The sequence below is a fragment of the Antechinus flavipes genome, chromosome 4 (assembly GCF_016432865.1).
Source record: "Antechinus flavipes isolate AdamAnt ecotype Samford, QLD, Australia chromosome 4, AdamAnt_v2, whole genome shotgun sequence".
NCBI classification, from domain to species: Eukaryota; Metazoa; Chordata; class Mammalia; order Dasyuromorphia; family Dasyuridae; genus Antechinus; species Antechinus flavipes.
Window position 1 is genome coordinate 474,070,803 of NC_067401.1, and position 17,053 is coordinate 474,087,855.

General features: G+C 45.4%; 1 protein-coding gene across 1 annotated transcript in view; it reads right to left on the minus strand.

The window, feature by feature from the left end:
- Nucleotides 1-16,703, minus strand: part of GPX7 (glutathione peroxidase 7) — a 47,737-nt gene extending 31,034 nt beyond the window's left edge. The window contains exon 1 of the mRNA XM_051999681.1: nucleotides 16,419-16,703. Within this exon, the coding sequence (XP_051855641.1) occupies nucleotides 16,419-16,589 (171 nt within the window). The 5' untranslated portion in view covers nucleotides 16,590-16,703. The remainder of the gene's footprint in view (nucleotides 1-16,418) is intronic.
- Nucleotides 16,704-17,053: the final 350 nt, after the last annotated feature.

Consider the following 17,053-nt stretch of genomic DNA (forward strand, 5'->3'; position numbering starts at 1 on the left):
AAGAATTCACCACCCAATTCAGATGCAGCTTTCTTCATGGAGTCTTTGATTCTCTCTTCAACCAATCCCTATTTCACCATGCTTAACCCTCTTCACAATTGTCTTTTACTCTCCCCTAGCACAATGATGTCTTTCTCTGCTATTAGATTGTAAACCCCTTGGGGACAAACCTCCCTGTTTGTGAGCTGCAGTGCTTATAGAGGATAAACGTGTCCAAAAGGAAGCAACTTTGAGGCACGGCTGGCATTTTAATACTCAGGGTAGATGGATCCTGAACAGATGGACGGGAAAAGAATGGGACTCTGTCCCTTCACAGGGAAACAGCCTCTCAGATGCTGCCTTCATTCATAATTTATGGAGTGAGCGCCTCTTCTATACATAGAGTTGGGTGAGGAAGGAGACAGATAAACAGAAATGACATGCCTCCTGATTCAAAAAGAGCCTCCAATCTGGTCAGAGACAAGGCCTTCACACAGGAGAGGTTAAATAGCAATATCACTGTACAAGAGAAGACACAAGGCAACATAAGATTAAATGCCAAATTAAACTCCACACCACGTTTAGAAGTAGAGCAGCATAGTGGATGGGGCAGCTAGACGAATAGAACACTAGTCCTTGGGTCAGGAGGACCTTCCTTCAAGTCCTGCTTCAGAAACTCCCTGTGTGACCTTGTGCATCACTTATCTCTGTCTGCCTCAGTTTCCTCAACTGGAAAATGTGGATTATAATAGAATCTATCTTACCTCCAAGGGTTATTGTGAGGAGCAAATAGGATGATATTGTAAAGCACTTAGCACAATGTCTGGCATAAAGTCAGTGCTAAATAAATCTTTGTTCCTTTCTTTTCTAAAGTATCTTCCAGCTCTGTTTTTTTTTTATAACATGTAGTCCATCTCTCTCTGCCCTCGTTTTCAGAAGAGGATAACAGAACTTGAGCAAGAAGGAGATTTAATGACTATCTAATCAAACTCCATAATTTTACAGATAAAGAAACTGAGGTTCAGAATGACTGACTTACTCATGGTTGATCACATATAAGTTAAGTGTCAAAATCAGCATTTGAAGCAGGGTCTTCTTAATCTCAGGTCTGGTGCTCTATCCATTATACCATACTTCTCTGCTGAGGATCAGTACTCACTCCTGGACTTGCTCTCTCTAGACTTCTCCTTCTCTTCCTCACCTCCCTCACTGACACTGAGGGCAAGCTAAAACATGGCCCTTGGAGCCTTTCCTCTCCTGATCGACGATTTTCTCCAAGAACAACCATGTTAGGAAGAACCTCAGCCAAGTTCATATCACTTGCTCTGGAATCTCTCTAGATTCCTTCTTCAACTGCCATAGATATTTGTCCTTCCTCTCCTTATTTTTCATCTCTCCTTTTGTTGGTTTTTTTTTTTCTTACTAAAATGCAAGTTTCTTGAGGACAAGGATTGTCTTGTTTGCTTGTATTTGTAGACCCAGGACTTAGCACATGGTAATCACTTATTAAATACTCTATTGATTCATTGATCTTCATCCACCCATGCATCTCTCTGCTTATGTCTGTGTCTATCTATCTTTTTGTTTCTTTGTGTTTCTATGTATCTCTCTTTGTGTCTGTCTTTTTATTTATCTACCTGTGTCTATCTTTGAGTCTGTCTTTCTATTTATCTGTCTATCTATTTATCTTTGTCTCTCTCTTTCTAGTTATCTGCTTCAAATGCTGCTTGTGACACTTATTAACTTACATATGACCAATCATGAACAAGTCAGTCATTCTGAACCTCAGTTTCTTTATCTCTAAAATGATGGAGTTTTATAAATCATTAAATCTCCTTCTAGCTCAAATTCTGTAATTCTCTTCTGAAAAATAGATCCATCTTTGTGTCGTCTTTCAATTTATTTGTCTGTGTCTATCTATCTACCACCGTGTCTGTCTTTTTATCTATCAATCTGTCTTTCTTTTTATCTGTATCTATGTATCTACATATCTACCTATCTTTGTGTTTGTCTTTCTATTTATGTCTATCTATGTATCTATCTTTGTGTCTATCTCTCATTGTGTCTTTCTATTTATCTATGTCTATGTAATCTACCTTTGTGTCTTTCTATCATTGTGTCTTTCTATTTATGTCTATCTATGTATCTATCTTTGTGTCTTTCTATCTATCATTGTGTCTTTCTATTTATCTGTGTTTATCTATGTATCTATCTTTGTGTCTTTCTATCTCTCATTGTGTCTATTTCTCTGTATTTATCTATGTATCTCTCTTTGTGTCTTTCTAGCATTGTGTCTTTCTATTTATCTTTGTCTTTGTATCTATCTTTGTGTCTGTCTTTCTATCATTGTGTCTATTTATCTGTGTTTATCTATGTATCTATCTATCTTTGTATTTGTCTTTCTATCATCACTATGTCTTCTATTTCTCTATTTTTGTATCTATGAATCTATATTTGTGTCTATCTACCTACCTACCTATCTATATTGTGTCTGTCTATCATTATGTCTTTCTATTTATGTATCTATGAATCTTTATGTCTATTTATCTGTCTGTGTCCATCTATATATTTATTTATTTGTCTATCTGTCTATCTATCTATGTATCTATCTGTCTTTGTGTCTGTCTTTCTATTTATCTGTCTGTGTCTATGTATCTGTATTTATCTGTGTCTGTCTGTCTATCTACCTACCATTGTGTCTGTCTTTCTCTTTATCTGTGTCCATGCACCTTTATGTCTTTCTATTTATCTGTGTCCCTGTATCTGTCTCTGTGTCTTTCTGTATATCTATGTATCTATCTTTGTGTCTGTCTTTCTATTTATCCACCCACCCACCCATCCATCCATCATGTCTGTCTTTCTACACTAGATGCCAGAGAGATGCGGGTGATTTGCCCACCGTCCCCCAGCCCAGCCCGAGGCAGCGTGGGGAGCAGGACCCAGGCTTCTGGTCTCCCAGGGCTGGTCCTTTCTGCTCCATCTGCAGCTAAGAAAGCGCGCTCTGCCTGGGACTAACCTCTCAAGGTCCATTTGCATTCCTGTTCTATCCTCAGGGATGTCTGTAACTATTCCCAACTTAGCAACATCTGCAGATTTCATTAACATGCTGTTTATTTTCCTGTTCCAACAAGGAATAGAGATGTTAGGCAGAGCACGGCTTCGCTGGCTCTTCTCGGAGTCCTGCGAACGCCCTCCCCCTCCTTTTGGGGGGCTGGGAGGGAAGGGAGGTGTCGGAGATGCGCCTGCATGGGACCCGAAGGGAGCAGCTGCTGGGGGCTCGCCGCCCCCCCTCCAGGGACCCCGGCTCCAAGTGGAAAATTCTGGCACCTGGAGCGCACTCCGAGGAGCTGGGGGGGGGGGGAGGAGGGGGGAGGCGGTGGGGGCGGGGAGGCTGTCTAAGGTGAGAATGATCCTGGGCAGACAGAGGCCATGGGAGCTGAAGAGGCTGAGAAACAGGAAGACCAGGATGCTCAAAGTAAAGGGGGGGGGAGCTGGGAAAGAGTGGGAGCCCAGCACGGAGCTGAATGGGGAGAAAGAAGCCTCTCTGAGTGAAAGCCATTCACAGAATTTCCAAGTTGGACAGGCTCTCCATGGCCATGAAATCCAACCCACACCCCAAAGCGGTCTCCCGGAGCCAACGAGAAGCTGCTCGAAGACCTCCACGGAGGGGGAGGGGCCGGGTCCTTCGCTCCTCACTGGGAAGGCTTGTCCTCCCCGGGAGCTAAACCTGCTTCTTCTTCCCTCCCCTCCCCCATTGCTACTGGTTCTGCTCTCCAAGAACACAGCACACGTGGCTGTATTTCCCCAGAACAGCCCGAGATCCTTTACCAGAGGCTTTGCTACAGGCTACAGTCACAGCCTTCCCTCCTTCGCCAGTGGAAGAATCCTGTCAAAAGCACAAGGGAAGGGGTCTGTTCTGGCTGGAGCCACGCCGGCTCTCTGGGACCACTCTCTCCTTCCCTCCCCTCCCCCCAAAGACTGGTCCCGAAATGTTCCCAGGAACTGGACCCCTTCCGAAGCAAAAGAGGGCACACTGAATCCTGGGCCGGGCCCCGGGCTTCCCAGCTCCCGACCCTGGTGAACCGGCCCTCTCCAGAGTCCATGTGCCCATTTTCTTTACCTGCTCCACATCTGAGAGCTCCCAAAGGCCTTCTCCACTCGGGCCGGCAGCTCTCTTCTGGACACTTTCTACATTATCAATGTCCTGCCGGAGATCTGATGCTCAGAACCCAACCCGACGTTCCACATAAGACATGACTGGGGCAGGAAGTAGAAGAGCCATTGCTTCCTTACTCAATGCTGCCGAGAATAACTATATATATACACATACATATATACATATATACACATACATATATACATATATACACATACATATAGGCCATGTTGCTGATTCATTTTGAGCTTGTAGTCCACTAAAACCCTAGATCTCTTTTTTTAAGCAAACTCTTGTCTAACAATACCTCCCTCCTCTTGTATGTGTAAAATAGATTTTTTAAACCCAAGCCTAAGACTTTACATTTATCCCCATTGGATTTCACCATCTTCAGAGTTAGCCTTGGGCTCCAGTTAGTCAGGATCTCAGCTAAAGATTAAAATGCATAAAACTGGGGCCTTTTCTTGAGAATTCCCCCTTTTCCCCTCCTCCTCATCTCACATCACCTAGAGTCTTCTGCCATTTACTCTTTCTTCAACCTTTTCTCTCATGAGGAGGTGGCCCTTCTTTTGGCCAAGGCAAATTCCTCTCCATGCACAGATGATCCTGTTCCATTCCGTCTTCTCCAGAAGATTGTCCTTTTCCTCACCCTCACTCTCTCACTCTCCTTGTTCAATATGTCCATGTATCTCCTTCACCCTGCTGCCCCTAGCTTTAAGAAACTCTCACATGATCTAACCATCCCCACAAGTTATCATCCCATATTCCTCCTCACTTTCTCAGGTGTGATACTTATGAAAACTGTCTACATCAGGGCCAGCTCTTCTACTTGACAGACTACTCATTCCTCGGCTTCCTTGCTGGATCTCTGGGCAGGTCATGCCCACTTACCATGGGTTAATCCATGGATTTGTCTTAGGCCATTTTCTCTTCTCCCGCCATATTATTTCTCTGGGTGATCTCATCAACTCCCATAGGCTCAATTATCATCTCTGCAAATACCAGCTTTTTAAAATTTAATTTATTTTTTATTTAAATTAATATTTAATCCTGGTTGTCTCCTATGTTATAACCCCAAATCAACAATTGTATTTTTGTTTCCAAAATCTCCAACTAGATACGTTTCTGGACGTCACAAATTCAGCACATCTAAAACAGAATTCATTATCTTTTCCCCAATACCCTTCCCCTTTCTCAGCTTCCCCATTATGGTCTACGACACCACCATGGATCCAGTCATCCAGTCACCCTCAGTGTTACCCTTAACTCCTCCCTTCTACTCAATTCACACAGTCAACCTGTTTCCAGGTCTTATCATTTCTACTTTCACGTTCTTCATAGATATTCTCTTCTCTCAACTCACACAGCCACCAATTTAAGGTCAGGTCTTCATCACCTCATGACCAGACTGTTACAATAACCTTATTATTTGTCCATCTGCCTCAAATCTCTGCCCTTCCCTCCTCAATTCAGCAGCCAGAGTCATTTTCTAAACTGTAGGTGTGACCATGTCAATCCTCTCTCCTTACTCGATAAACTCCAGTGGCTCCCAAGCCGACTTGTCTATTTGGCATTTAAAGCTCTGCACATCTTCTCTCACTTTCCAATTTTCTTAAAATTCTACTTCACTCCGGTCATACTGATCTAACTGACATTACTCCCACAAGACCCAACATCTCCTGCCTCTGTACCTTTGTACCGTCTGTCTCTCAGCAATGCTCACTCTCCTTAACTCTGTCTTTTCGCTTTTCTGACTCCGTTTAAGACTCAGCTTAAAATCCACCTTTGGCAGGAAATCTTTGGTAGTCCTCCCTTCCATTGCTAGTGTCTTCTCTGAGATTCCCTTTCATTTACACTTTATCTATCTATGTACATATATATGCATATATATTCATATATATGTAGAGAGATAGTGTATGTAGATATACATACATGTGAGTATATATATTCACAGAATATATATGTATACAAATGTATGTGCTGTATAAACATAGTTACTTCAAGTTGTCTCCCCCATTAGAAAATAAGCTCTATGAGGGCAGGAACAATGTTTTTTGTCTTTGTTCCCAGAACTTAGCAGGGGATCTGGCACATCACAGGTATTTCATCAAAGCTTCTCGACAGGTCGATTAATGAATTCCTTGTCACTGGAAGTAATATCTAGTTAAAAGGTAAACAAAGAGACAGAAGATGCTGGGAAAGGTAAGAATTATCTGCACAGCGTTTCGGTACCGGTTGTCCAAGGAAGGTCCTTTCCAACTCTGAGAGGGCAGAGTGAATATAAAATCTTATCCTTGAATTAAAGAAAGCAACTGCCTGGGTAGAGAGAAGACATGGCTAGAAAGCAATTCATGCGAATAAGACCTAAAGGTTTCCTGGATTGCAAGCTTCAGATGAGTCATCGATGAGACACAGCAGCCAAGGCAGCTTAGGGGATTTTCGGCTACATTCATTGAAGTACAGTATCTAGAGTGAGGGAGTTGATAGGCCTTCAATTCCCTGACCTGGTCAGACCACATTTGGCATATTGTGTACAATTCTGAGAGCTGCAATTTCGAAGGGATCATTAATAAGCTGGAATGTCTAGAAGAGGGCAACCAGCATGATTTGGGGACTAGAAACTCTGCCATGTCAGAGTAAGATGAAAGCATGGGGGGATGTTTAGCCTGGAGAAGTCTTAAGGCTGGACAGGGTGGGGGTGGGGGAAGGGCATGGTCATTGCTTGCAAGTATCTGGAAGGCTGTCACGTGGAAAAGGGATTTGACTTATTCTGCTTGGCCCCAGAGAACAGAACTATGAGCAAGGGGGAGGGGAAGAGAATTAGAGAAAAGCAGATTTTTAGCTCAATGTGAAGAAGAGCTTCCCACTTCTGGCTTTTGTGGGAGAAGATTCTATAGGAGAGAGGACAAAAGAAAGATTTGATCTGAAGGAAAGAAAAGAGAGAAGGAGACTTGTAGAGAAGAGGGACTGGATGAATGGATGGATGGACGGATGAGGATTTATTAAGTGATTATTATGTGCTCTGTGCTACATGTTGGGAAGGCAGAGACAAAATCAAGGCAGTCCCTGCCCTCATTAAGCATCTATTAGTGGGGAACGATTCCTCTAAGGGAGTGATAGCTAGAAAGGAGCTGTGGTCTGGGGGACCACTGGATGATCAGGAGAATCTAGGAAACTCTCCTCTGCCCCTTCCCTAAGCAGTTAGGATACTGATTTGATTCTTGTGCCCAGGATCAGATCATAGATCTCAGGTTAAAAGGGGTCCTCGAAACTCTCTAGTCCAATCACCCCATTTAACAGATGGGAAAACTGAGATCCAGAAAGGTGACGTTCTTTGCCCAAGATCAAACAAATCATGAAAGGCAGAATTTCACTTTCATTCTCTGATTGCAAATTCAGTGCTCTTTTCTACTGGGCCAGTATCTTCGGAGGAAGACATAGCATCCAGGAGTGAGGACAAGAAGCAGGGTTACATTTAGTCCAGTTGCTGGGCAATGATAGCAAGATTCTTAGGCAGGTCTTGGTTTCCTGTGGCCGGATGGAATGTGGAGCCCAGTTTGAGCTGGATAGAGTTCGGGGAGTTTGCACTCAGTCAGTCATTCAACAATCAGAACAGCTCAGCTTGGGATAGAGTCCCAATGCGGAGTTAGAGCACAGTCTCAAGAGTTCATGGCCCAAAGGTAGCTGTTCCTAGGGGGATGAAAAGGGTCAGTGATAGGACAGATGGCAAGATCCCTGGGTAGTCTGTCCTGTGACTGAGTGAGAATTGTGCAAAGGTTAAAGGCAGATTTGGGAGGACATGATCAGTCAAAGGAGGATAAGAAGAAGGTACGACTCAAGCTGAGATGATAATGCTTGAGTTGAAGAAGGATAAGAGCTAGGAGGAGAAGAGCTGAAGGAAATGAACTTGATCTTAAACTAGGAAGAACCTGACCTTGAGCTAAAGGAAAAAAAGATTCAAGCAAAAAGATCTGAAAAGGAACAAAATAAGTGGAATTTAAAGGAGAAGGACCAGAGAGTAGACTGCTTACAGAGCACCGTGTTCAGTTCTAGACACCATATTTGACAAGTTATAGTATGTTTCAAATAGGGCACACAGAGTGGACAGAAAAATCAAGAATATGCTTTCAAGGAATGTCTGAAAGAGCTGAGAATGTTTAGATTGGAGGAGTTTCAAAAGGAATGTGGTAGAGGAGGACTTCAGCTACCTGAAGGGTTTCTATGGAAGCAGGATCAGACGTGCTCTTCCTGGCACCAGAGGGCAAATTCAGGAACGATGGTGTACACGGTAGAGACATAGCTAGACCGGACGTCAGGGAACTATCAATGAGAGCGGACGGTGAAGTGGGCTGCCTCAGGAGATCGTGCATTTCTTCTCACAGAAAGTCATCAAGTGGACATTGAATGATGATTTGTCACATATGGTGTAAAGGGGATACTTGGGCGGGTATGAGCTGGACCGAATGGCTTCTGAGGTCCTTTCTGACACCGAGATTCTGCGAATCTGAAAACTCAAGCTGAAGATGAAATTGAAAGAGAAGAGAAGAGCTAAGACACAAGGAGTAGCTTACAGAAACAAGGAAGACTAGTTAGTTAAATGAGGCAAGAAAGTTAAGAGGAGGCTCAAGATGTAACAAGACAGAAACATGCTATAGAAGTAAAAAGGTCTGAACAGTCAGTCAACAAGCATTTCTTGTTTACAATATGCCAAGCCATGTGCTGAGAGCTACGGATACCAAAAAAAAAGAGAGAACTAGTCCCCATCCTCAACGAAGTCACATTCTAATGGGAGAGATGGCATTAAATAACGGGGTACATAGGAGCTATAAACAGAGTAGATGAAGCTAATACAAAAGATTCCCCCAAAGATTTTTGTTTTTGCAAAAAAAATTTTTTTTAATCCTCCAGGGGATCTATCAATAAGAAAAACCAAGAACTGGGGAGCTCACTTTCAGCAAGCATGGAGAACAAGTTGTAATTTGCAGGGACTGGTAGTTCCGTTTCTACCATGGCCAAGTGACTGTTATCTCTTTGAAGAGGTAGATAAGCATCCTGATCTGTGTCAGGAGGTTGGAGAGTAGGGTGCAGAAAGGGAAGAATAATAACCAGTGGACACTGGAGTTCAGTAACAGGCATGAGACACTTTCTGAAGAGAAAAAAAAAGCTGGACCCTCTGAACTGGAGACCACTGTCCATGTAATAGCCCAGCTACCACCAGTCAGAGGAGAAATGGGGGACTAGTAGTGACTTCCTGTTGAGGGATACAAAGGCAATTGCAAAACTCAATCACAAAAATAGAGAGGTCTGCTTCCTTTCCTTGGTATGATGTGACAGAGGATTTTAGAAGACTTGTCAAAGCAGAGGACTATCCTCCGTGTCTGGTGATTCTTGTTGGCACAAATGATACTCTTGGAAGGAGCCTTGAAAACATTGCTAAAAATGATGAAATCCTGGGCAAGAAACAAGATTTTAGGAGGACAGGTGGTATCTTCATCACTCCTGCTCTGATAGAAGGCAAGGGCTTCAGATGAGAAAGTCATCTTCAAAACATAAAAAGTGGTTCAAAATCTGGTCTCTGAGTTCTGTCAATAAAAAGTTAGAAAAAAAAAATCTGGTCTCTGAGAAAGGGATTTAGAATTCCAGACCACAGCTTAAAACACAAAAGTGACAGGCTCCTGGCCAGGGATGAAGTAGACCTATCAAGGACTGATAAAAGTCTATTTGCCTGGAGTCTTAGAATTCTACTTAAACTGAAAGGGACAGAGGGAGGAGAGCACGTCCATCAAAATTAATATCAGTGCCGAGTAGCTAAAGGAATAGCAGTAGAGACACCAGCCGCAAGTTCTAGGTTGTTTTTTTTTTTTTAAGCGCCAGCAAGAGCCTCAGATATTTATACGCAAAAGTGCCACAAAGCGACATAAATGATCGTTATCATTAGTATCATATGAGCAGTATCACTAGTATCATTGAGATTTGGCTAAATGGGACCCATCACTAGACTATGGGTATATCTTATTAAAAAGCAACAGAATAGAAAAGAAGCCTTTTCTAACTTATATATTAAGAAGATACAATATTATATAGTAATATGTCATGAATGCATATATGTATATATGTATATATATTAAGAAGAGGTACTTATCTCTAGGAATAGAAAAGAAAAATATGGTTGAGAAGATTTGTGAGAATATCAACAAAGAGAGAAAGAGATTCGATGACCAGTTGAATATATTATGGACCATCAGCAGAAAAAAATAGCTGAGGTCTTTGGGAAACAGTTCATAAACTGGCATAAAGGCATGATATGGCTGTATATATATAATATAATAATATATAATGCATTATAATGTATATATGCATAATATATAATATATATTATATATAATGCATAATGTATATACTATATGATATACAACTTCATTTACCTAGACATCTACTGGAGCTCTTTTTTTTTTTTTTTTTACAAAAGCAGATCAATTAATAATTTCCTGACTTTAATAATTTCATCCTTCAAAAGGCGCAGAAATCAGTCAAGGAAAATTCTATACAAGCTCTGATTCTTAACAAGAGGGAACTGGTTGCAGGAGAAGAAATGATAGGGACCATGTGGGAGATGTTGGGAAGTGACTATTCCATTTAGAATTTGTGATGCAATTGAAGGGGAAAGCTGGGTAGAGTTGACATGTACATGGATTTTATGACAGAAGAGCAGATTTCAAAGAGTTCAGAAAAAGGATAGATAGGATCCTACAGCCATTTTGGGATGACTTGAAGGAATTGGAACTTTAGCCCGGGAAGGCTCAGGGGGAATATAATAGCTCTCTTCAAATATTTGAAGGGCTGGTGTATGAAGGGAGAATAGATGAGATTTAGTCTGCGTGGTCTCAAAAGCACAACAGGAACAGAGGGTGGAAATTGCAAAGAATCAAATTTAAATTTAAATTTAATAACAGGAAAACCTTTCAAAACTGTAACGGGCCCTGTGAGGTGAAGATCCTTCTTACTGGAGGTCTTCAAGCAGAAGCTGGATGACCACTTGGGGATGTTACAGATGCTTTAGATATGAGTTGGATTTAGTGAGTCCTGAGGTCCATTTCCAATTATAAAGGCTTGGAAAGTTTCACGGGCTCTACATTTCCAGTCCCAATGGGTTGTGATATCCAATTTATGCATCTCCTTGATTGGGACTGGAATTTGAAAGCTACCTATTCTCAAGAAGACAAAAATATGACCATCGTTAGCCCAGAGAGTCATCTTTAATCACTAAGTATCTGGAAGGAGGAGAACTTAAATCGACTTTTTAAAAACCTAGTATGATTAGAGAAGCTCTGTTAATCTTCTAGATTATCTCCACGATCCAGATGCTGTTACGTCTTAAAGTTCACTTTTAGATATTCGTTCCTTTCTCTATCCCTTAGGATCCCCTTGTCAAATTCAAACACCGAAATAATCAGGTGAAACCTAGGAGAATACATAAGGGAGATGAAGGAAGCCGGGCAGGAAGTAGAGGAACAGAAGAGTAAAGTAAGGCTCCGTAACAGAACTGTCCAAACGTAGAACAGGCCACCTCAAGAGGGCTGGGGTCCTCATGCAGCATGTGATGGGCTGCGTTTCAAGCTTCCACTCTCACATTTAGGCTCTTCTTTAGCTATCGTGTTAATTCAGGTCCCCAGAACCTCTCCCCTGGATTTTTGTCACAGCTTCGTCAGGTCTCTCCCCTCCAGGACATCCTATGCACTGCTGACAAAGAAATTCTCTCAAAATGCAGATCTGACCCTAGTACTCTTATCAGGTAGTCTAGTGACTGGAGAATAAAACATAAGCTCCTCTGTTTAGTTTTAAAGCCCTGCACAGACTGGCCCCTGGCCTATTTTATCATATCAACCTGACTTCAGAGGGGAAACGCTTGGAGAAAGGGGTCTATATTTGATTCCTCCACTTCCTCTTCTCTCACTCTCCTCTACATCTCCTGCAAGCTGAAAATGTCTTCTCCAAGGTTACCAATGATCCCGTAACTGCCAGATTTCATGGCCTTTTCTCAATTCTTATCACTCTTGGCTTCTCTACAGTCTTTGATGCTGACAACTGTCCTTGGGGATCACGTTCACCCAAGGTTTTCCTCAAACTGGATGTTCTGTAGACATCTCAAATTCAACATGTTCAAAATACAAGTCGCCATCTTTCTCTCCCAGCTTTTTTATTACTATTGAAGATACCACCATCTTCCCAGGTACCCAGGCTTGCATCTTCACTATCATCATCATCTCCTTACTTGCAATCAGTCTTTTGGATCCAATCCCAGTGTTTTCCTTTCTATATTCACAGCATCTCTCATATGCATCTTGTCTCCACTCCCACAACCACCTCCCTAGCTCAGATCCTTATCTCCTCTTCCCTGAATTATTATTATTAATAGCCTTCTAACCCATTCCCTGTTTCCAAGTCTCTCCCTCCTAAAATCCATCCTCCAAGAAGTTGCCAAAATGACTCCTCCATACTCAGTAAACTCTCATGGCTCCCTATTATCTCCCTGATCAAATGTAAAGCTCTCTGTTTGGCATTTAAAATTTCCCTTACCCTTACATGTCCCCTCTACTGTATTCTGCCATCCAATCACACTGACTTCCTTGCTATTCCTCATACAGGACACTCCATTTCCAGCTTTGCCTTTTTATTGGCTGCCCTCTATGCCTTTAGTGCTCTTCCCCATCACTTTCCCCATTTAGCTTCCTTCAAAACTCAACTCAAAGTGGTTATCTTCTGTGATTAAGTTCCATTTACACTGACTGTATTTTCTATGTACCTGGCTAGTTACCTACTATCTCTTCCATTAGGTGAACTTCTAGGGGCTTTGTTGTTGTTTTTCTCTACCTCCCCAGCACTTAGCTAAATGTTTGTTGATGGACTGTTAGTGCTTTCCCTCCCAAATGATCTTGCACTTAATTACTTTCTAACTCTGTATTTATTCTGCATATAGCTATAAATGTCCTTGTCTGGCCCATTAAATTGTAACTCTGAGAATAGGGATTGTTTCATTCTGGCTGTTTCTATCATCAGTGCTAGCACACTGCCTGGCACTCATATAGTTCGTTTAATTATTAATTAATTAATTAATGCTTGTTGGTTGACTGGAGATGTCATGGAGAGGATTTTTAGTGAAGCGGGGGTTGGCCTAGGTTCCTTGTTCTGGAGCTGGAGGGAAGCCCAGAAGCCATCTATTCCAGTCCTCTCATTTACAGATGAAAAAACTGAGATCCACTGAAGGAAGGGATTTAGCCAAAGTTATAGAGGAAGTCAAGATTTGAACCAGGTCCCCTGAATCCCAAACCAGCATCCTTTCTTCCCTCCTTCTCTTGCTTCCCTTGATGATCACTGGAGTCTCTTCTAACTTTGAGATGCTCTGAGCCTCTGAAATGGGGGAGAGAGAGCAAAGGAGAACAATACAGGGTGGGGTGTTAGACCAACTCTGCCCCTTCAGCTTCTGCCCAGAACTAGGGCAGTGACCACAGGGCCTTCCTGGACAGTAACCTAAAAGGCCAGGAGTGGATTATAGCGTCCCAGGTGGGAACTGCTGGGCAAGATGGCGGCTGCTCTGTTCACTCTCCTCCTGGCCTTCCTAGCACACAGTAGGCACTCAAAAGAATGAATTTCGAGAAAAAATATTGTCTAAGCACCTACTCTGTGTCAGGTACTGTGCTGGGCCCTTGGAATCTAAAGCTCAAAGCCAAACAGTGTCTGTCTTCCAGAAACTCACAGCCTAGACCCAGCTGAGGAGGGAATGGAGTCAAGGCGTGGGGAAAACAACCCTTGCAGAGACACAGGGGAGGAAGATGGGATGCCTGATGCAAGATGACCCCATCCTGTAGCAAAGATAGTATGAATCTGGTAAGGATGTTGGAAACCAGTTTAAGTTGCCTTGAATTGATCTATCACAGCATTTTGGAAGGACCACTGGCCTCCAAGCCAGATTCTGGTTGGCCCAGGTTCAAGTCTGCCATCAATTTGCTGTATGACCTGAGCTAAGGCCATCGCCTTCTGGACCCCACCTTCTAACTCTGTCAGACTGAGGAGGCTGAGAGAGGTGGTATCCAGGTCCACTGGGGCATCAATACTCCTTCTTAGAGAGTCATGAAAGTTGAGAGTTAGATGGGACCTCGGTGGCCATTTAGAATTATGAGGGGATATATTATGGCGGCAGAGAAATCCCCCACAGGATGTTTCCCAGCACTGACCGTCCAATCTCAGCCTCCGTTGAGCAGAGGGTAGCACATGCCATGTGGGGCAGTTCTGTTCAGAAGTTCTACCTGCCTCAGGCTTTCTGCTTTCAGGTTCTGCTTTCTGGGGCTCTTTAGAACGTATCTAACCCTTCCTCCATACAACCTCTTTTGGAACCATTGAAAAAACCATCATGACTTCCCAGTCTTTTTTTTCCCCCAAGCTAAGCACACCATGTTCCTTCATTTTACCTAAATATAACGGACTTAGGATACTTCTCCACTCCCTAAGCTTATCAACATCCTAAAACTGTAGTGTTCAGAACTGAACATGATACTCCCAACATGGTTTGTGACTAAGGGGGGTGGGGTGGGAGATGACCTCCTTATTCCTGGAAGCTGGGCCCTTCTTTAAAAAGCCCTAAATGGCCCCCCACACAACCCCTGCATTTGGCAGGTGGAGACCCAGGGAGGTTACTTGCTTTGCCTGAGTCCCATAGAACTGTGAGAGAAGGGATTCTGAGACTTGGGTCTTTCCACCCCACGTCTTATGCAAGGCTCCTCCTGATCTCATCTGCTACTCCCCAATGATATGTATTTACTTTGTTTATATTTCATATTTATTTGTGCATGCGCACTCCTTGAAGGCAGGTGGTTTCTGCCAAGCTTCCAGTCCAGCGACTGACGGGGCCCTCTCCAAGCCCCGCTCATTCTAGTTGAAAGTCTGGCTTTATGTTCTGTCCCCACATCCCACACACTGAGCAGAATGTAAGCTTGGTGAGGGCAGGGAACGTTTAGTTTTGTCTTTCTACATTCAGCACCGAGCTTTGCCCCTGCTTACATTGCTTGTCAAATTAGATTGATTTAAACCAGACCGGGTTAGAAGGTCACACAGCCTATTAAGCATCCAAGCCAGGATTCCAAGGCCAAGTTCTTTCTGACTCCAAGCCCGGCCTTCCTTTCCCATATCTGGGGGATTAGACTTGTTCCGCTGGGCCCCAGAGCCATGAAGGGAGCTGGCAAGGGACGGATATCGGGACAGACTTCCTTCCACTGCGAGCTGTCCCTATGTGGCCCAGGCTGCCTGGCCCCTCATGCTTCCAGGCCTTCCCCTTCACGGGAGGCCCTCAAGCAGAGGCTGGATGACTAGTTGTTCTCCAGGGTGTGGGAGGACTCTAGCAGGGCTGACCGGCTGGGCTTGGAGGGGCCGTGCAGCCCGGAGTGTCGGGAACACTGTGAGAGCAAGAGAAAGCCCCCTCACGTCTCCCCTCCGGCTCCCCGGGGGAGCCTATCTGCCCCCAGGGCAGCCCAGTGAGGTTTTTCCTATTGTACAAACGAGGACTTTAGGCTGGGGGACGGGGCAAACGACCGGACCGGTTAAGCAGCTGGGACTCTGCCGAAGTCGGGTTCCTGGGTTTCAGCCCAATGGTCTGCCCACTAAGGGGATGCTGCCCCTTCGGCCCAAACGTGTCCCCCTCCGCACTGTCCCAGGAGAGGGGGGACGCCGCAGCACCTCCGTTTGAGAGATCAGAGCCCGAGGTTGGGAGAGGGGACAGCATCCAGCCCTGCCTGGGGGGCCGAGGGAGCAGAGGCTTGTGGGCCCTTTCCCTCTCTGCCTCTGACCCCCTCGGAAACTCCGGGGGTGGGAATGGGGCTGAGTCCCTTCCCGGGGCGGGGGCGTGCCACGTAGACTCCAGGCTGCGGGCCGGCCAAGGGAGGCCGGTGGGAGAGGGCCGGGCAGTTAGCGGAGAGGAGTTCAGGAGGCCAGGGCTCTGAGCAGCTCTACCGCTTTGGGGGGAAATCCGAGCCGGATTCCAGCGGCTCGAGAGGCGCGCCCATCCCCCTCCTCCGCCACCTCCAAACGGCACCCCCCTCCTTCCTCCAGCCCCCTCCATCCTGTCTGGATCCTGGGGCCGGCCCGAGTCCTACGGAGTCATGCCCCTGCCTCAGAGTGGGCCTGGGCCCCTCGGAGTTGGGGCCTGAAGCCGGGGGCCGGGGCCAACTCGGAGTGGGCGGGAGGGGTGGGGGTGGGGGAGCTTGGTGAACGCTCCGGTGCCCCGAGCACTTACCGAGCCGCGGTACTTCTCCAGGGACACCCACTTGCCCCTAATATTGACCACCTTGAAGTTGTAGAAGTCGCTCTCCTTGGGCCCCGGAGTGGCGGGGGAGGCCAGGAAGAGGACGACGACGGCGAGGGGGGCGAGGGGGAGGGGGCGGCAAGGAGGCCGGCGGCCGAGCATGGCTCAGTTCGGGGCGCTGTAGCAGGGAAGGCTGGCGGGCCGGGCCGGGCCGGGGAGGAGGAGGAGCGCAGGAGGCGGCGGCTCGGGCTGGGCTGCGTGGCGCTGCCCCCCTCCCCCCTCCATCCCCCGAGCGCTCGGGGCAACGGGCCGCCTGCGGGGCCCCAGCACCAAGTTCGGGTCCCAGGGCAGCCGGCGGCGAGCCCCCACTTGGGCTGGCCGGGGCCTGGTGGGGGACGGGGCCAAGAGCCCCAGGCTGATCGCAGACTTGGAGGGGCTGCCGGGTCCCACTGTACAAATGAGGAAACTGAGGCTCACACGGGAGAGCTAACTTGACCCAGTTTACACGGAGAGGAAATGTCACAGCTCTAATCCCCTAAACCTGAATTTTCCCAAGCGTCCATCCGGCTGCCGGGAAGCCCAAGTACTGCCACTGACCAGTGGCTGGTGACTTGCCAGTTCCTCTA